Source organism: Seriola dumerili, unplaced genomic scaffold (assembly GCF_002260705.1).
Source record: "Seriola dumerili isolate Sdu_G_001 unplaced genomic scaffold, Sdu_1.0 BDQW01000191.1, whole genome shotgun sequence".
Lineage (NCBI taxonomy): Eukaryota > Metazoa > Chordata > Actinopteri > Carangiformes > Carangidae > Seriola > Seriola dumerili.
In genome coordinates this window covers 446,569-467,902 of record NW_019174446.1, presented here as the reverse complement: position 1 = coordinate 467,902, position 21,334 = coordinate 446,569, and the positions used below count along the sequence as shown (strand labels likewise).

At 45.1% G+C, this 21,334-nt stretch overlaps 2 protein-coding genes across 3 annotated transcripts in view; one reads left to right on the top strand and one right to left on the bottom strand.

The window, feature by feature from the left end:
• The first annotated feature begins 377 nt into the window (after positions 1-377).
• Positions 378-15,282, top strand: LOC111227687 (WD repeat-containing protein 26-like). 2 transcript variants are annotated; one of them, XM_022753321.1, is made up of 14 exons: positions 378-1,113; positions 2,000-2,099; positions 2,273-2,329; positions 3,889-4,025; positions 5,664-5,761; positions 7,196-7,352; positions 7,764-7,902; positions 7,985-8,125; positions 10,633-10,752; positions 11,580-11,725; positions 11,860-11,938; positions 12,023-12,152; positions 12,703-12,897; positions 13,761-15,282. In XM_022753321.1, exons 1-14 carry the CDS (start codon positions 833-835, stop codon positions 13,997-13,999), a joined length of 2,019 nt encoding a protein of 672 aa, XP_022609042.1. In that variant the 5' UTR covers positions 378-832; the 3' UTR covers positions 14,000-15,282. The 2 variants fall into 2 exon arrangements, with proteins under 2 accessions (XP_022609042.1, XP_022609043.1); XM_022753322.1 differs by having other exon boundaries at positions 13,208-13,853.
• A 5,177-nt stretch (positions 15,283-20,459) lies between these two features.
• The window catches only part of LOC111227849 (protein cornichon homolog 4-like), a 2,084-nt gene continuing 1,209 nt past the window's right edge, over positions 20,460-21,334 (bottom strand). Inside the window, exons 3-5 of the mRNA XM_022753575.1 lie at positions 21,150-21,262; positions 20,663-20,803; positions 20,460-20,549 (exon numbers count right to left, since the gene is read on the bottom strand). Of these exons, the coding sequence (XP_022609296.1) occupies positions 20,522-20,549; positions 20,663-20,803; positions 21,150-21,262 (282 nt within the window). The 3' untranslated portion in view covers positions 20,460-20,521. The remainder of the gene's footprint in view (positions 20,550-20,662; positions 20,804-21,149; positions 21,263-21,334) is intronic.

Here is a 21,334-nt window from a genome sequence, read left to right as displayed (position 1 = left end):
GTAGGAACGTTTTATAAAAAATGTTCTCTCATCTCAGGCCTCAATAACATCCTGAAAACATTTTTAGAATGTTGCTTTGGGACTGTTCTTTCTTTGTTATCATGTAACATTGTGGGAATGTTTTATAAAAGAACATTCTATAATCTGTTACCTCAACAACATCCTCAGAATATTGCAGTTAAAACGTTGTGTGTTAGTTAACATTTAACCTTTTAGAAACATTATTTGAAATGATAAACATCCTTAAAACGTTCTTTGAACATTACATTAAAACATTTTCTTTAAAACATTATTAGAACTTGTAGGTAACGTTAGCCAATGTTGTGGGAACGTTTCCTTCTAGCTGGGGTAGCCTATGTCCATGGCTTGGCCCCAGTTAAACACTTGCAGTTGAAGTCTGCTGCCCCCTAACGGTGACGTAGCGCGTACGAACCGACGTGAAGGAATTTCCGCCGACGTCACTGCGTATGTCCATAACAGGGCTGCAGCTGTCTGAGAGCAACAATAACAAGCTGTACCCAACAACTTCACCGCGGCTTTAACGGAACCTGACAGCGCCGTAGACCGCCGAGGGTCACAAAATGCGGTCGTCCAAATAACTGTGGCCTCCGTCTCTTCGTCCTCCCAGCCGAAAACCGCGTTATCGTCGCGGCCACCGCCGCGGAACAAACACGGAGACTCGGCCGCAGGGGGAACAGGGCAGTTCGGGGCTGCATCTGGGTCAGTGGGCCTATCGGCGGCCGTACCGGTGGTGTTGTTTTCCCCGCAGTGTCCCGCTGCGCCCGTCGTTCGTTTGAATACGCGTCGTGTGACCCGTTTAACTCGCGGTAACATGCAGGCTAACGGGGCAGGACAGGACCGGGATTCAGAACTGTCCTGCCGAAACGGTGCTCAGAACGGTGAGTCGTCCTCCACCGGGGAAGCGCACTCCAACGGACTGGTGTCAGTCACCAACAATGGAAACACTGTCAGCAACAACAACGGAGTGTCAGCGCAGCCTGCGCCCAACAACAGCAGCGGCTCGTCGGACGTGAAGAAGAAGAAGCGTCTGTCTCAGTCGGAGGAGGATGTCATCAGGCTGATAGGACAACACCTACACGACCTCGGTCTCAAGTAAGTCGGCCGGTTAAAGCACCGTGTCCTCGGCCAGCTGTCAGATGATGTGTCACACTGAGATCCATCCTGCAGCCGGGACAGTCACGATGACCTTTGGACAGGGAACATCACGTTTAAATGTCAGGAGTCTGTAGGCCTCGCAGGTGTTTGAGACGGTGGTCTTAAGTGGATCAGACAGTCCCGGCTGACAGGGGTGAAGTTTAAAGTGTTTTTCTTCCTGGCGCACAACTGTTCAGTGCAGCGCTGTGGTGGAGGCAACAGTCAGTACAGACAGATCGAGCTCCGTGGCTTCAACATTAAACAAACACGGTGGATTTTTAAAGGGAGTTTGTTATGGGCTGATGTAACTGACACTGTGGGAGAGGACGCCTCTGTTTACATGTGGAGGGTGAACCTCATGACCCACATTCATGTTATTGTAACCATACATACCGTATATTGTTCTTTAAATGTTACGTAATGATCAATCCAAAGGGGGAACTGAAGAATGTTTTTACATCAGTTTATATTTCTATTTATTTTTATTTACTTATTTATGATCCAATTAATGAATTAATTGTATAGTCTATAACATGGCACATCAAAGGCCCAAAACCTAAAAACACTGTACAATATAAAAAAACATATATAAAAAAATCTTGTAATTAATTTTCTGTCAATTGAATAATGAATTAACTGACAAATTGTTCAATGATTCATGTCTGCTCATTGACAGTAGATACAGAATTAAACCTTTGGCTCAGCACACTCCCTGCATAGTGTCCAGCACAGTCACATGTTATTTATCAGCTGTTCACATGATGACAGAGATCATGTCAGAACTTGGTCATGAGTGCTGAGTGATTGATAATTGATATTAATTGAATGTGTACACTGCTCACAGTCAGACGGTGGACCTCCTGATGCAGGAGTCTGGCTGCAGACTGGAGCACCCCTCTGCCACCAAATTCCGCAACCACGTCATGGAAGGAGAGTGGGACAAGGTGCAGCTGAGTTATCTGCAATGCATATCCATAACAGTAACCTGTTCTCTGTATTTAGACAAGTACAGGAAGTAATATGGATTTAGTGTACAAAAAAAAAAAAGATTGTTTCTGTGCTTGAACTGTCTGACCCAGTAAAGCTGATCTCACACCTTTCCCCTCTCTTCACTCAGGCTGAGAGTGATCTGAACGAGCTGAAGGCACTGATGCACTCTCCAAGTGCTATAGTGGTAAGTGACAAGCCCAGCAGTCCTCAGTCCACTTACACACTGTTTTGTCTCATCATGTGAATACAGGGACAAAATAGAAGAGACCAGCTGTAGTTAGAGCTTCAAACATGCGTCAGCACCACAGAAGAAAACAGGGAAACCATCAGTTCCACAGAAACCACAGGAAAACATAACCTGACTTTGGCTACATCCACACTACTATGTTTTTGTTTTAAAACGCATCCCTTTTCCTACGTTTCTTCCTCCTGTTCACACTGCTCCGGAGATTTTTGGAAACGCTGTTGGGTCCGTTTTAGTTAGAACACTCTAGGGTTGGTGTTGTTGTCTGGACAGATGAAAACAGAGACCTTTGGAAACGATGGCGTAGACACCCACTGTCACTCCCTGATTGGGTCTCATCAGCCTCAACTACCAGTGGTGAATACATCACGGATAATGAAATACAAGTGTTACTGACCTTGTTGTCTTTACTAGCAGCTATTGTTCTGCATTTTAACACTGCAGCCGTATTTTATGTTGTATTTTTTGAAGACGAAATGCTTCCTGCTTAAAATGACACACTACTGTGTTATAAAATGAAAACGCTGTGATGTGGACGTAGCCTTAAATCCTGTCCTCAGCAGTGAGAACAAAACACACAGAGCACACTAAGACTGTGCAAATCCTGTTTCTGGAGCTCAGTGGTCTGAGACTCACACCGCCCCAGTGATCACTGGTTCATTCTGGATGTGCTGCTTTTCAGTGTGTTCAGCCTGTACACACAATACTGCAGCACATACACACAACACAAAGCTTGAACCTGAACACAGAGGCTGCTCTCAGTGTGTCTGTACACTCACCTGCTCTGGGCCACAAATGAACTGCTGGCCCCCAGTAACCTTCCATGAACCTCCAAACGTTTGACTTTTTTTTACTTGTACTCAGGGTCCTCTTGATTAGAGGTCTGTTGTCCACGTTGCCTGGTTGTAATCCAGCCCTGGTCTCTCTAATATAACTGTGAGGTGATCCCCTTCACACAGCTTCTTCTCACAGTTAACTGCAGGTTGTTTTCGTCCAAAGTCTGTTTTTATTTTAAGCCTCCGTCAGAGGAGACAAGCAGTTACTGTGTGATTGACAGTCCATCACAACAACAGATAATTCACATTCCACTTCACACAGACCAGACAGACAATGATGGACAGAAAAGATGAAAATGTGTTTAAATATCACATAAACAGTGTTTGACTGTTTCAGTGAAACCAGCTGATTTAAGTGTGAAGACCAGGTTCTACACTCAGGTTAATAGACTGATGGACTCTTTATAAACGTGGAACAAATGTACAGAAACAGTCATTTCAGTGTGTTGGTAATGAAGTATTAGAGTTTGATGTGGTATGAGTAAATGTAGCAGAACAGCCTGCAGATATCGTGATGACCGCTTTCCTCTCCCGTCCTCTCCCGTCCTCTCCTGTCCTCTCCTGTCCTTTCCTGTCCTTTCTTGTCCTCTCCCGTCCTCTCCTGTCTTCTCCCGTCCTTTCCTGTCCTCTCCCGTCCTCTCCCGTCCTTGTCCCCCTCATCAGAGGATGAAGTTCCTCCTGCTGCAGCAGAAGTATCTGGAGTACCTGGAGGATGGGAAGGTCCTGGAGGCCCTGCAGGTCCTCAGAGCCGAGCTCACCCCCCTCAAGTACAACACGGAGCGGATCCACATCCTGAGCGGGTCAGTTCACCAGCAGACAGACAGAGGAGCAGGGTCAGACTGTGGAGAACTGAGTTATGAGTTATCATGTCCATGTAGCAGTAGAACCTGTCAGGTCGCTCAGGGGTGGAGCAGGAAGGATTCAGCTGACTTCACTGACTTCACTTCACTTCTGGTTTAAACATCATCAAAATGCGATCATAATGAGGTCTTCAGTGTCGGAGTGGAGAATCCCCTGAAATGACAAGAGAGACAGTCCACGCAGGCAGTGTCTCTGATGTCCGTCACCTTTCCATCTCATCCAGCTTCCACTTTGTCAAACGTCACAATCAACACAGACTCAAACACTCATGCATGTGAAGCTCGACACCACAGGATGCACATTTGTTTATGGCACAAACATAAAATTTAGGGATGCCCCAATTGATTGTCTGCCAATTATTATTGGCTGATTTTCCTTAAAATCACATGATCAGTAGATCAGAATTAATGGCTTTAGTCACCATTCACCTTTAAACCGATCACCTGTGGTTCATACTCTGGTGTCTGCGGCTGGGAGAAGAACTGTGTGCTGTGTAGTGTAGTCCTGCCTCCCACCTTGTTCACTGTGCCGCCGTGCGACAGACCACCAAAACACGTGTGGAACTTTTACAAAGTGTGTGAGGCTGATTTGACATACACCATCTGCAATGCATGCCAAAGATGATCGGTATCTCACTCGTAGATATCGGCAGCAAATAAACGTTATTGTGGCATCCTTAATAGAATCAGCATAAATTCTCTGTTTAGTGAAACATTGTCTCCAAAGGCAAATCTCCAGCTGTGTGTTTGTTTACTCCCTTATTAATGGTTTCAGTAATGATCAGTCAGGTCACTATAATCATTCTACTGCCAATTAAGAGTTGTGATAAAAGTGCCCTCTGTAAAACTGTTTCTGATGCTCCTCAGCCGGGTGGAGTCAGTTTGTCCTCTCGCTGCTGCTGAGGACAGAGACAGCTGGACAGCAGGAATGGACGCTTCAGTAGTGTTTACATGATGCTGACGTCCTGCTTTAGATAAAGACTCCCCAGTAAGGCTGTATTCACTCTGACCAGTGAGAACGCTGTGTTGGTGCATCCACTGATCCTGACTCAACTTTGCAGCACAGGGAACATCAGGGGCTGCAGTGTTCATCCTGCCCCACAGTGTGACAATGTTTGAGCTTCAGTCTCTCCAGCCTGGGGAGGGGGAAGCTAAAGGAAATGTCCCAGTCGCTTTGCAAAACATCCTCATAATATTCCTAAACACAACACTGTGGCCTGTAGCTGTGAGCTTTGAATCAAACTGACCACCATCATCAAACAGCAGCAGAGCAGAGCTTGTAAGATGATGATTGGTCGATTTTCCTCTTCCTCACTTTAATGCTGGAAAGAGGATTCATTCCAGGTTCATACTGAGCAGATATACTGATGGCGTTACACGTGTCGTGTGACCCTGGTGCTGGTCCAGTACTGAGAATCGATCATCGTCTTGCTTGTTTCTGATTCGGTAGCTGTGAAGGAGGAGGACGTTCCTGACAGAACAGACGCAGATAAATACACTGACAGTGACAGATGTGTGTGAGCTCAGTAAAGCAGGTGTGAGTGACTGTAGCTGAGAAGCTGTCACCATGTGTTGAAGGTACCTGATGTGCAGTCATGCAGAGGACCTACGAGCCAAAGCAGAGTGGGAAGGGAAAGGCACGGCATCCCGAACGAAGCTACTGGACAAGCTGCAGAGTGAGTGCAGTCTGACTCACACTCACACACACACACACACACACACACACACACACACACACACACACACACACACACACTCCCTCCCCCCTGTAGTTAACACTCTCTGAGCTGCTGTGTACTGTAAGTCTGTGCATTGAGCTTTAACCGCAGAGATCATGTGTAGATGAGGTTCAGTTTGATTATATGTACAAAGTTACATCTCAACCTGTGCGATTAAGAACATTTAGTAGCAGTTTAACCTTGGCCATATTGATCTTAGAATATAACATTATATTGATAGTATACTGTATATCAAAAAGATCTTTAGGTAATATTTACAAAACTTTAAATTCATTCTCTAAAGGTCCATTAAGTCTAAAGGTCTCTGTCCATGTGTAGTTTGATTATAAAGCAGGTGTAGGTTCTATATTAACACTGTGAAAGTATCAAAGCCTCAGTCCACAGAGAAATGCACACCGCCTGTATTCAGAAACTGAGCCTTAAAACCAGCCGTCAGGACTTCTGGAACTTTGTGATGTCACAACAAAGCAGTCACCATCCTCAGCCATGCACTCCTGGACCCACCATCCAACCATGCAGGATTTGGTTTCTCTGAGTGTTTACCTCACTCACTCAGAAAACAGTCAGCCAATCAGAAGAGAGGCTCAGAGCCTCCTCTCTTCTGATTGGCTGACTGACCTGTTGTTACTAGAGCTCCAGAGGGAAGCCTGAGAGAGGACATTTGATGGTTTTTGGTTCTTAAAACCACAAATATATCTTCTTAAGGATCAACACTTCAAATAAAACACAGGAGAAGAGGAGAATATAGAGCTGTAGTAGATACATTTAAACTTTAATCAGTAGAGTATTTGTTCAGTGTTCTCCCCTTGGCTTAATATTAACAGCATGTGACATCAGACTGGAAACACTCAGCTTGTTGTACATGTACAAGCTTTTTCCACAACTGGCAGGAGTTGTGTTTCTCTGAAGACACACTTATAAACATCTCTGTGGACCTGCAAAGGAAAAGGGTGTTGTGGGTAACTGTAGTTCAAAGAGGCTGGCAGCAGAGTCACACACACACATACACACATACCTCCCAATGTTGACAAGGTGATCTGTAGATCAGCAAGTTGATTAGCTGATTCAACTCCCTCTTGGGATCTGGGCTCAAAATGAAGAGGAAAACAAACTGAAATGCCCCACAAACACATATTACAGTATAAACACACACACACACGCACACATGTTCACTTACATAGAGAGCTCAGTAACTATCAGAGGCTAAATTAGTGTATATGCAGTAACTATTGACTCTAAATAAAAGATAAAAATGAATGGAATAAAAATAGAACACATAGAAGCATATGTCAGTGTTGAATATTACACTATACAGTGCCACTAATATGTGTGTGTGCATGTGTGTTTGTGTGTGTTTGTTTGTGTGTGCAGCCTACCTGCCTCCCTCAGTGATGCTGCCCCCACGCCGCCTGCAGACTCTGCTGAAGCAGGCGGTGGAGCTGCAGAGGGAGCGCTGCCTCTACCACAACACCAAGCTGGACAGTGGACTGGACTCTGTGTCCCTGCTCCTGGACCATGCCTGCAGCCGGTACACACCCACACACACTGGACTGCACCAGGGCTCCATCCAAGCTTTTAAATGATTTGATTTAATCTATTTCTGTCTTTTAAATTTCATTTTCTTTCTGTTTTAAAAAGTTAGATAAAAAGTAATAAAAGGAAGACATTTAAAATGATACACTAATAAACACAGTACATGTACACATCCATACTCAGCATATATTTACATACATGTACTACAAACATATACATACACTTACACATCATTTAAAACTGAAGACAATGATGTACACAGATGTTTGCACACCTTCAAACAGACAAAAAACAAAATCAGATTATAGTGTGTACTATGAGTGACCTGTGTGTGTGTGTGTGTGTGTGTGTGTGTGTGTGTGTGTGTGTGTGTGTGTGTGTGTGTGTGTGTGTTCCTAATCTATAGGAAACAGTTCCCCTGCTACACTCAGCAGATTCTCACCGAACACTGCAACGAAGTCTGGTTCTGCAAGTTCTCCAACAACGGCACCAAACTGGCAACTGGGTCCAAAGACACCACTGTCATCGTGTGGCACGTCGACGTGGTAATCAGTTGTCTCCTCCTCATCAGTTCCACCTCAGAGCTGAAGTAACTGGTCTGAAGACTGTGTGTCTGTTGGTCAACAGGAAACCCAGCAGCTGAAGCTGATGAAGACTCTGGAGGGTCACGCTTACGGTGTTTCATACCTGGCATGGAGCCCTGATGACGCCTACCTGATCGCCTGTGGTCCTGACGACTGCTCTGAGCTGTGGCTTTGGAACGTACAGGTATAACACCTCACACAGGCGCCCGTCAGCTGGTCAACGAGTTCCCTGGTGTCTGACTGAACAGTGACACACATTTAGAACGATCTAAAATCAGTGGATGACATCAGCTGTCATCTGCGTGGTGAACATGAAACAGCAGCAGCCAGCAGTTCATCATTTTATTAAAGATATCAGTGATGTAATCGTAGGAAATAATTCTCTGAATTAAATATAATACAAATACTGTAACATTACCAAGCACTCACATGATTATTGATGGTCTCATCAACAGTATCAGCTCAGCTCACGTGTTTAGAAACAGTGAAACAACCAGCTGTCACAGCCTGTCCATCAAAATAGAATAGAATAGAATAGAATAGGATAGGATAGAACAGAATAGAATTGAATAGGATAGAATGGGATAGAATAGAATACAATAGAATAGAACAGGATAGAATAGAATAGAATAGGATAGAATAGAAAGCTTTAATTGTCATTGTAAAAAAAATATACAACGAAATTCAAAGCGCCTCTCCTGATCAGTGCAAGCAATAAAAACAGTAAAAACACACAACAATAGACAAAAGGACACAAAAGAATATAGTCAGAGAGCTAGGAGCCGCTGTAGCTGTTCACGCCGCCATCCTGACATCCGTCTCACACTTTGCACAGACTGTTTTAGTCAGAGGAGGAGGAGGCTTCATGTTTTCAGGTCATCTGTCTGATATCTCAGTAACACCTGGAGGGAATTTCTTCAGATTCAGCACAAACATTCACTTGGACTCAAGGATGAACTGATTAGAATTTGATGGTGAAAATTCAAAGATCACTGTGACCTCACATGTTTTTGGCCATAACTCACAAATTCATACACTAATTATGACACAATTTGACACAAATGCCTAACAGGATAAAATGAAGTGATGACATTTTATATCCAAGAGACTGTGACCATATTTCCTGTAACTTTGACTGGTAGGTGGAGGAAACAACCAGGAGGAGGTGATTCTAGTTGGTCACCCTGTTCTTCATACTGGCTGTGAAAGGACTCCCCCTGGGTGTGACTCCAGTGTGAGAGATGGAGGAATTCAGCTGAAGTAAATGTGATGCTTTAACAGTCTGAGTTAGGAGTTAGTCACATCATGTGGATATCTTCCAGTTCACGGTGTTTTTAATACAAGATTGTGTTTCCAGAGGAGAGACCGTGATACAAAGAGAGTAACTCTGGAAGATATATATAGATATGTTAGTGTAACTTAGGCTGAACCTTAGAAGAGGACCCATCACTTACTGCCAATGTAAAAGAAGGAAGAATTACTCCCTCAGTGTAAATACAGGACACTGTAGGTCTAAGGAAAAAATGTGAAAGTATCTTTTAAATTATAATTTTGGTTTACTACAATTATTTTTGTAGTTCTATTCATCATTCCATCAGTAATAATAACTTTTTATACACTAAGTGAAATGCTGGGATACCATGGGTTGTTTTTAACTCATACTGTATTTAATTCCATTGTCCAGGTATGATGGTATATTATGTTCTGTTTGTATTTGTACCGTGCAACCATGGTCCTGAGTAGAGCCGCACAGATCTCACACACACACACACACACACACACACACACCATGTTGTCAATGTGGAAGTACTTTACCATGAGTGAAGAAGACACAAAGCTGCAATCTGTACAACCTGTAACACCAAAGTAAGAAGTGGAGGAACAGTCAGGAAAACATTCTGAACAATAAACTTAATCAGACACTTACATCACCCTGCTGAACATGTGCTGCTGCCGTGTCTTTTATAATGGCATCATTGATAATAATAATACATCCAGCCATTTACCCAGTTATTTATTAGTCAGTATATATGTATATATATAGTCAGTGTTTTATTATGAGCACATAGTTGAATTGTCCATTGTCTGTGTAGGTGTCAGTTATATTTCTTAGAAAGGAAATGAGAATCAGCCAAGAAAATTGAAATGGGTGCATCAAGCAGCTGCTGCTGCAGGAGACCAGGTCGGAGAGAGTGAGCTTAAAGAGGCTGAATCCTCTGAGATCTGAGGGGAGCTGCAGAGGTGGTGACAGTAATCTGCACATGACTCATTTCATTAAACTTCAAACCTAACGCTTGGGCGCCGTGGAGGTCATCCCCTCTCTCTCTCTCTCCCTCTCTCTCTCTCTCTTCAACTTCTCAACTTCCCTGTCTCTCTCTCTCTCTCACTGCAGCTGGAATGAAGGCATAACATGTCCAAAAAAATAACCTAAAAAAGAAACACCCTAAAGTTGCAAAAAAGAATCAAACTATTGATTAGTGCAGCTTTAAGCTCAGTGTGTTACCTTCTGCTGCTGCTGCTCCAGTCCCCTCCATGTGGACCCTGAGGATGCAGACACTGTGTTCTCACTACACTGAAACCTGAAGGAGGACAGAATGAGCCAATAAGAGATAGCGTTTTCAGGTGACTAGAGGGTCACGTTATCAGCAGTGTGTTGTGTCTGATCTCTGCTTCTCCTCCTCTGCTGTGTAGACGGGGGAGTTACGGACTAAGATGAGTCAGTCTCATGAGGATAGCCTGACCAGCGTGGCCTGGAACCCAGATGGCAAACGCTTCGTCACGGGAGGCCAGAGAGGCCAGTTCTACCAATGTGTGAGTATCTGTCACAGCACACACACACTCACGGTGTCAGAGTGTTACATACAAAACACATTTAACAGAGCTGCACTGACAGTGTGAAGCAGAGCAGGCAGTACCAGCTCACTATTCAATTCAGAGGTTCTTTATTGACATGAACGTTTTAGAAGAACAACGCAGCTTCGAAATACAAAATGAAACAAACAAACCAAAACTGATATAATGTATATCTTAATTATATGTTTACAGTATATTGCTGCTTACATACTGTATGCATATTTGCATATATAGAAACAATAAAAAGATTTCATTTGAGTGTAGTCACAGCCTGGTGGAGTAGTGAGGAAACACGGTGTGTGTGTGATGCTCGTTTATTTTCGCACTCTTTATTGTCCAAATTTGTGAGAAAGCAATTAATTGATGATGAAAATAATCACTAGATGCAGAATCAGAGGAGGCATCCTTTGCAAGGTTGTGGGAGGCTGAGGTCTGAGATATTCATTTAAATCAAACGTCTAATCAACTGATGATAGATAATTGCAGATGAGAACCATCTGTTGATGGTAGTTGTGTTGTAGTTGTTCCTGGTTTTCCAGAACAGAGAACACTTGCAGCTCCTGACAGGTTTTTGTTTTAGTAAAGCTTTGCCAGTGAAAACTGACCTGTGTGCTGCTTCATGACCATTAATTTAGTGTGACCAGGTCAGATCTGTGAAAGGGAGGTCCATCACTGAGGAAGAAAACACTGACCCCAGATCAGATACAGAAGGATCTTGGTTTTCTCTGCAGCAGTCTGGTGTAGATCCTGCTCCTGAATGCATTTTATTTCCTCCTGACTCCCAGGACCTGGACGGAAACCTGCTGGACTCATGGGAAGGGGTCCGGGTGCAGTGCCTTTGGTGTCTGAGTGACGGCCGGACCGTCCTCGCTTCCGACACCCACCAACGTATCCGAGGATACAACTTTGAGGACCTGACGGACAGAAACATGTACGTCACCACGGGGCTGAGTAACCTGCTGTTTTATAGACGTCTGAACCAAATTCTGGTTCCTGCAGTCCCGGAGCAGCAGCCTCTGTGTGTTTGTTGTCTCGTGGATCATGTTGTGTGTTGTGTCGTTGCAGAGTGCAGGAGGACCATCCCATCATGTCCTTCACTGTGTCCAAAAACGGGAGGTTAGCTCTGCTGAATGTTGCAACCCAGGTGAGCAGCTAGTACAGTATCACACTGTACTGTTCTTTCCCCTCAACCTGAACCAGTTCCTACAGTAAATCCTGTGCTTTGTAGGGAGTGCACCTGTGGGACCTGCAAGACCGGGTGCTGGTGAGGAAGTACCAGGGGGTCACCCAGGGCTTCTACACCATCCACTCCTGCCTCGGAGGCCACAATGAAGATTTCATCGCCAGTGGCAGCGAAGGTGAGACAGCGTCATGTTCAGTAGAAATCCGTGTCCTGCTGTTTCCAAAATGACTCTGGCTGATCCAGATGTTGCTTTTTCTTTTGTGATGAGGTTGCAGGTAAAGTTTCTTTCTGATGACTCCTCCATGCTTTGTTTTTCTGCCCAGCAGACCTGCAGCTCTATCTGAGTCCTAACAAGTCTAATAAGTCTAAACGAGTCAATTAAGAGTTAATGAATGGGAGAGTGATTTACAAGTAGAAGGGTCCAAACTTTTGCATGAAATTGAATGTAAGCATGTGTGCAGACCCGTGCAGAGAAGGGGCTTATGGGTAACCCTAGGTCACACATTTCCTGAATCCTAGCAGAACGTCAGGCAGGTTAAAGTAAAAGCAGAAAAAGTAAACATCAACAAGTTGTATGTACAGGTACAAATAAACAGACAGCTGATCACGTCCGTTCACGTACCTGCAGCCTGAGAGGTCGTCCACCTCGTGAGTCAACAGGCTGTGATCAGTAAAACTGGTGGAGTTTCCCTTTAAGTGTAATCCAGTGTCCTGTCTCCTGTCAGACCACAAAGTTTACATCTGGCACCGGCGCAGTGAGCTGCCCATCGCTGAGCTGACCGGTCACACCCGCACAGTCAACTGTGTGAGCTGGAACCCCGTCCTGCCCGGACTGCTGGCCAGCGCCTCAGATGACGGAACCGTCCGGATCTGGGGACCCGCCCCCTTCCTGGATGTCCAGGATGCAGAGGGGCTCAACGGTACGAACATTAAAACTAGTGTGCATGGTTTTAGTGAATGAAATCCACGTGCTGAGGGACGCACACATCTCCCACCGTTGTATTAAACAGTCTGTAAAACTACATTGAGATGGTTTTTGGTTCTTAAAACCACAAATAGCGGTAGTCTTGATTTGAAATGGAGTGAGATGAACTCTGTGAGGTTTAGATGAAGGTGGAGTTTGGACTTTTCTGTTAAAAGCAGGTACAAGGATCTCAGCATCTGTGACGACGATGTGACCTCTGTCTCCTTCCTGTCTCCCTTTGCCTCCTTCTGTCTCCTTCATGTCAGAGTGCTGCAGCATGGACAGCTGATGACCTGCTGGACCTCTGAACCTGAGGAGCGTTAAGACTCTGTAGACACTTGAATGGATGAAGCGGGGAAAGCTTTGGTGATTGGACAGCTGCATCCTGGAGGCGGGGCGGCAGGGCTCCGTGTCAGGATGTCACAACACAGAGATGTCAGACTCGGTCACACGACTGAGAGCAGAGCCAGCCGGGCGATGCTGTGCTCCAGGACCTCCAGTATCTGACCCACCTCCTCCCCTTGTTTGGACCCGTTCCCTCAGGACCATCCAGGACCACCCACCTCCTCTTATTTATTATCAGCTACATTATTTATTCATGAGTAGTTCACTGACTAGTGCTAGGCTGTGGCGCAGCAACGGCGGGTGGAGGGTGTAGTTTTCTTCAGTCCTGTGTCTCAGCTGCTCACAGCTCGTTCGCTCCATCTCCTCCTGAAGCTTTGAAGAGATTTTATTTGACAGCCGTCACTCACGCTAAGAGGAGGATGTGTTCATTTTAAAACTCTGTCATCTTGTTTTGTTTTTTTTTTTTTAATGCAGAACACGTTTTTCCTTCAGCTTTCCTGAGTAGAGGCAGAGGAAGAGCACAGGACGACGTGTTTGATGGAAACTTGTGTTTTACACTTGCAGTGTATCTATTACATGTGTTGAGTGGTGGCTGCAGCTGTTACCTCTGGATGATCTGCGTCTCCTTCCTGCTGTCAGTGTGGACTCCCCCTTTACTCTGCTTCTGCTCCTGTTGCAGGAATCTCTTTTCCTTTGGTTTAGTTCACGTTTAAGTTTCATTTATAATCACTGCGTTTGTTTTTTATTTACTTCAAGTGGAGCTGTCCCCCCCCCCCCAAATACCTCAGCTCATCTGTCAGCTGCTTCAAAAGATGAGGCTGGAGTTCTTCTGTTTCATATGCTCAGAACCTACAGTGTGTTAGTTCATACTGAGGACATCAATTTACAAACATATAGATTCATTTTTTTAAAGTGTAATTTACTGAAACAGCTGCTCACTGTGGTTTTTATCAAACAGGTGGAAATAGTGACATTGTTAGAGACTATTTTCAGCGGCGGATTAATCCACATTTGGTGCTCTAGTGAGTGTTTGTGGCAGCAGAAAAGTGTGTGTGTATGTGACTGAGTCAGAATAAACTACAGTGTGTTTGTTCACGGTGAATGATGTGTGAGACTGACTAATTTTAACACACACACTCGCTCTCTTTCTCTCTCTATGATTAAAAAAAAGAGAATTTCCAGCCTCATCCTTTGAGTTGACCAGGTCACAGTGAGCTGAGAGGTCACAGTAACACACTGATGGAGTGAGTGTTTAACAGTCAGTGTGTGACACATTTGTACACAAATGTAACATAAAGTTATGATGGACTTGACAAAGTGTTTCAGAGAGTCAGAACAGTCTTGCCTGATGTGATGTTCTGTGTGATATGTGCTGTATAGTCCTATGTTATGGCATGTACTATGAGGCTGTTCCACTGGCAGACAGGATGAAGGGATGTCCCGGGTTCCCACACCTGGTTCTGCTGTCAGGTGTCAGCAGCTACTCACTGTACCACTGTGGGAATGTAAAGCGGCACGTCCACATTCGCACCTGCTGACACAGAACATCTGTTCGAAGATTCACAGAGCAGAGTTCAGACAAAAACCACGTCGGGTCTATTTGTTGTTGTACACCAATCTGCTTCTACAGACTCTGTTGTTCAGATTCTTTTCCAGTCCTGGATGACACCTGCAGGACTGTGAGGACTGTGGGAACCCTGTTCATCTGCCCAGGCACCAATCACAGCCATCACCAGCCTCAGCTCTGCCGTCACAGAACACGCACAACACTAGATGTCACACACAGACGTGGTGGTCCAGCTTCTTTCTGCAGTTTGTTCATTCTGAGTATTTCAGGCTTCTCTTCTTTTCTCTTCTCGCTGTAAGAAGCCAAAGTAGAACTTTGTTTGCTTGCAGGCAGTTTTACATTTTAAATGTGTTATTACAAAAAGTGATTGTACTGTTCTGTATTGTTCTGTAGGAGAAGTATTATGTATGCATATTTTAAATAAAGCATTCAGGGTTTTAAAATGGAATTCACTCTGAAATGTCTTTCACTTGATCTGAACGCAACAGTTTGTTTCTTTCCTGTCTGACTGAACATGTATATGAACTGTAGGGTTATATACCCAGTATTCAAAGTGTTCAGACCCCTTTAACTTTGACCCCATACTCCCACAATACCCACCATGGCTGGTCAGACTCCCTTGACCCCCTCAGCACTCCTGCGAGGGTAAAGAGCTCGTCCACTGTTCCGGGGCCAGCACAGAATCCGCATTGTCCCCCCTGGATCTGAGGTTCGACAATCGGTCTCCTTTCCTGGGGAGGTTGTGCATTGTGATCCCCCAATAATTTGAGCACATCCTCTGGTCCCCCTTTTTAATAATAGGAACCACCACCCCGGTCTGCCACTCCACAGACACTGTCCCCGACCTCCGTGCGACATTCAAGAGGCGTATCAGCCATGACAGCCCAACAGTATCCAAAGCCTTCAGCACCTCAGGGCGAATCTCATCCACACCCAGCGCCTTGCCATCGAGGAGCTTCTTACCTACCTCAGGGACCCTCTGCCAGGGCTATGGATGAGGCTTCCCCAGTCCTCAGACTCTGCCTCCTCGATGGAGGAGGTGTTAGTCGGGTTCAGCAGCTGCTCAAAGTGTTTTCCAGCAACAACACCAGTCCGGTGGAAAAGGTGTTTTGGTTCCAGAGCTCCTCTGGTTGGTACCGCTCCACCTCAGGCTCCTTCCCCACCAGAGAGGTGACGTTCCATGTTCCTAGAACCGGTCTGCAACCCCGGGAGTCAGCCCACCCAGGTCCCCGCCTGACACAGGATCTGCATCGCACCCTACCCAAATGCCCCTCCCTGTGAGTGGTGGGTACACGGGAATGTGCAGTGGGGTATCTTCTAACTTGTTACTGAGCAGACTAAAATGAATTGATGTAGACAGTTAATATCTGTGATACAACTCAGTTTCTTGTACAGGAACTTTTCAGTTGTTTTTCCTTCAAGTCTTCATCTGTTGAATTCTTTGACTGAAACTCCAGTTTCTCTCTTATGTCAAACTAAATCTTGTGTTTGAACTGGTTTAGTTTACTTTTGTTCAGTGTTATTGTGTGTGGTGTAATTCTGGTATTAATATCATATAATAATAGCAGATTTCTCAATGACTTCTATATAACATGTAATCTAAAACCATTAGTCATCATCATTAACATCCTGTCTCCCTGAAATGACTCGCTCAGGCTTCAGCTTGATCCAGTTAGCTGTCAATAAGATGGACTTTGTGGGTTTAAGATGTGTTGCTATGACAACAGCACCATATAAACTTGAAATTGTAGATGTGTCAACTCATCAACAACACTCACCTCAATTTATCATCTGAGAAAATTTCTCTGGACATCAAACAGATACAGGAGACTAATCACAGGTGACCTCGTCATGGCATCTGACTCCGGTTTGATTTCCATCCTCATCCTCCTCGATCTGAGTGCGGCCTTCGACACCGTTTCTCCCCCCATCCTCCTCAGTAGACTTTCCTCCATTGGCATCACTCACACCCCCCCTTCTCTGGTTCCACTCTTACCTCACTGGCCGCATTCAGTTCATTCAGCTCAAGTCCTTTACCTCACAGCCCTCCCCCGTTACTTCACTCCTCTTCGGTTTCCCCCACAAATCCCTCCATAAGCTCCAACTGGTCCAAAACTCTGCAGCCCGTATCATCACCCGACCCCCCCTCCTTTCACCACATCCCTCCCGTCCTCCAGCAGCTCCACTGGCTCCCAGTCAAATTCCGTATCACGTTCAAAATTCTTCTCTATACATTCAAAGCCATCCATAACCTCACCCCCCCCCCATCTGGCTGATCTCCTCCGCATTACCACCCCCTCTCGTTCCCTGCGGTCTTCCTCCTCCCTTCAGCTCTCTATGCCATCCGCCCGCCTCAGCACCATGGGGAGCAGAGCTTTCAGCCGCTCTGCTCCCCAACTCTGGAACTCTCTCCCACCAGACATCCGTAACATTGTTTCTTTACCCCAGTTCAAATCAAGACTCAAAACTCATCTGTTTCAATCCGCATATTCGCTATAATTTCATTGTTTTCTTTTTAACTGTCTGTTGTTTTTATTGTTTTTTAGTGTTTTTAATCTTCTGTAAAGTGTCCTTGAGTGCTGTGAAAGGCGCTGCCAAATAAAATGTATTATTATTATTATGACAATATTATCATAATGAGAATTTGTGTTGTTGTATTTTATTTTAAACCTAAACTGTTTTTTAAAAGTTTTTTTATTACAAGCTAACATAATAAAATCTGTAGTATTTCACTTGCATGGTAAACAGCTGGAGTCTCTGGGTCTTGATTTGAGGGATGAGGAGAAAACAGTTAAAATAATAATGAAGATAGCTGACAATACTGGGTTTAACCTCAGTGCTGGATGGAAGAAAGGATAAATCAATACAGATACAACTTCAGCTCCTCCTCTACACTTACAGTAAACACCTTGTGGTCCCTGATGTATAGAACATATGATTCACTGCTGCACCGTTACCATGGAATCAAATGAGGACGAACAGTTTGTCTTTCATGTTTATTTATGAAATTCCACATTTCCCTCCAGAAACATACCGAACAATTCATACGACATTATACTGTGGTGTCAATCAGACAGGAACCCATTCACCAGTTCTCCCGGTTCACCCACACTGAAGAGAGAAGTGGCTCCGGAACAACACGAACGGCCTGACACAGAGGAGAGCAAACATCCGCCATCCTCCGACCCAGACAACGCCACAGTTTAACATACAGAGAGTTCAATGCTGAAGTCAGTCAGTAAACATCATCAGAGCAGGACTGAGTCAAATCCAGACTCATACAGTACCACGCACACACACATGCACACACACACGCACACACACGCACAGACACACACACATGCACACACACAGAGTCACTGCTTTCAATAACCTGTTTTATGGCAAAACAAATGACCCCCCAGCTCAGAGAATCCAGCTGTGATGTCACATCCCTCTAGCACAACAACACCAGACACAGTGACAGAGGACTGACGTGTGTGGTTAGTGTGATTGTCCTTCAGTCTGCCCAGTGACACAGACTTATATGGATCAAATATGACTGTATATTTATCAATTGGTGTGTGTGTGTGTGTGTGTGTGTGTGTGTGTGGTGGTGGGGGGCTGTAGTGGTTGATCAGTGATGCTGGAGGTCTGGCAGCTCCTGTTTGCACAAAGACTCTCAGAACATTATCAGTGATGATCACTGGCGTCGTCACAATCACAGAGTTTCACCTCACTTCAGTACAAACGTCACAGAGTTCCTGTCTTTGATAAACCTTTGACCACATGAGTTAAACAAGCTGCAGTGAAGTGGGAGAGTGTGACCTCAGAGAAATACAGGAGCACGGGATGAGACGGAGTGACACACAACGGACCACATCCATCAGCAGGTGACTGAACTGTGACTGGTTCTGGTTCAGTCGGTCTGAACACCTGAGTCGATGCTCTCCCCCTTCAGCTTTATTCACACTGACTCAGTGTGTCCATCTAAATCTCCTCACTGTTGTTGGTTATGATGGTTAAAAAGACTTGATCTTGTTTTGGATTTTATTTACTTTTTATCCTTTGTCTTTGTTTCTCAACATGCTGTGCAGCTAAAACTTACTATTATTGCTTTATGTGGATTTTCCTTTGATTTGCTTTGGGTCGGTGTCTGTGAGAGAGGAAATATGTTGTCATGTTGTCCCTGATCCAATAAACATGCAGGAGTGACAAACACACCTGTCGGCCATTTTCCCACCACTGTGGATCTGATCCAGGTTTTTCTAAACCAGAACAAACTGCAAATCACATTAAGTTTTACTTGTGGGAGCAAAAAGAAAAACGCACAAGTGGAACGGCCTCTTCTAACACTCAACACACTGAGTCAGTTGAAGATCACTGATGAGGAGACACGTCAGACTCTCAGCAGCAGCACAGGTGGAGGAGGATCAGTCAGCACGGCCTCGGGCTACGTCCGCACTACTACGTTTTCAAATGAAAACGATCTCTGTCCAGACGAACATTTTAGCTTTGTATCAGAAACGATCTCCATCCAGACTGTCACAGCTGAAAACACATCCATACCTGAGCAATCACGTACACTGAGCATGCGCGAGCCGGTGTAAACAGGAAGCAGATTGTCTACTCTGCAGCTGATTAGTTGCAAAAAACACTATGAACGAGGAACAGCAAAGACAGCTGCAGTGTTAAAATGCAGAATTAAACTCCTCAACAGCTGCTAGCAAAGACAACAAGGTCAGTAACACTTATTTTTCATTATCATGTTGTATTCACCACTGGTAGTCGAGGGAGATAAGACCCAATCGAGGAGCGACTGTGGGCGTCTGCATCATCGTTTCCTAAGGGCTCCGTTTTCACCTGTCCAGACAGCAACACAACCCCGGACTTTTCAAACTAAAACGGAACCAGCAGCGTTTCCATTTTAAATGCTAGAAAAATCCAGAGTAGTGTGGACAGGAGAGCAGAAGAGATGCGTTTTAAAACGAAAGCATAGTCATGTGGACGTAGACTCAACCTGCAAACAGCCGAAACACTCAGTCCACCACGTTTCCACCTCCAGTTTCAAGAAGTGATGGAGGAGCCTAACATGGAGCTACATGTGTCTCAGAGCTGAAGGCCTGAGCACAGCACAGCCGCTTCATATCCTGTGGTGACACGCCAGCAGCTGAACTCTGCACTGATCCACGGCACTAAATGATAAGGTACATCTAAATATCCAATCAGCTGCAGACACCAGAATGAGGAGGAAATGCGACGCTGACAGTGAAGTGACTGTTGGTGCCAGAGGGTGTGTGTGTGTGTGTGTGTGTGTGTGTGTCTGCTGAAGGAAGCCCACCCTGTGGAGATGTGTCTTACAGCCAGTAGAGGCTGAGTAACTGCTGCTTGCTAATAATAAAAAAAAATCTGACCACAGTAGAGTTTCATCACGATGGTACTGAAGTTGTTAAACAGTTCAAACTCTGGGATTCTGACAACACACATAACAGTGAACTCGACCACAGTTAGAGTGAACGTGTTCTCTGGGCTGTTCTGATAGGGTTGGGGCACACAGGAACTGGAGCAGGAGCAGGAGCAGGACACAGGAGCAGGTGGGGGGGGTTAGGGGGGGTGGGTTGGGGGGATTGGGGGGTGGACCCTGGAGTGTGGGATTTGGCAGCTGGGGTGAGAGAGGCTGCTGAGAGCTTCAGTCGTTGATCAGAGCCAGGATCATGCTGCAGAAACAAGATGGAGAGACAGACACATGTTAATACAAACAGACACCGCCGTCACTCAGGCAGTGAGCTGACTGCTGCGAGCTGTTGACACTGAACACTGCTGCTCCCACCTGTACAGGTAAATGAAGAAGCAGAGCAGGTGGTAGCCCAGTTTGATCATGGCCTCCTTCATGTGGGACTTGAGCTGACCTCGGTTGTGGATCTCAGTGGGGTCAAACACGCCCATGTTTCCCATAGGGACCTTCACATGCCTGCAGGGACAAGAAGAAGGTGAACCAACCAGGAGCCTCACAGTGTTCTTACCTACATGGACTACAGGTGTGTTATGTTGCAGTACCTATATATGACATGATGCTTTACATTTCCTGATCCTTCAGTTGAGACACCAGACTAATAATAATAATAATAATAATAATAATAACAATAATAATACTATCACCATAAAGCAGAACTGCTCAGTAATCTGCATCAAATACAGATAATAATTAATATATATAGATGTGTTTGTACTGTCTCACACTTCATATTACCAAGTGTACAGAGGAGCATGTTCTCTCACAGCCTCTGCAGGAGGCAGCTGCTGCAGCATAAACACACCTGTAAATGTTCCAAGCTGCTACAGGCAGGTTGAGGAGGAGGATGAACCAGTGCATGGAGACCAGCATCAGCATGGTGGAGAGACACTGGCCCACCATCTCTGGAATTACCCACTGAAACACGGCATGTCAAACACACATCACAATCAGACATAACATTGATAAACTCCTCTCTGTAGCAGCTGA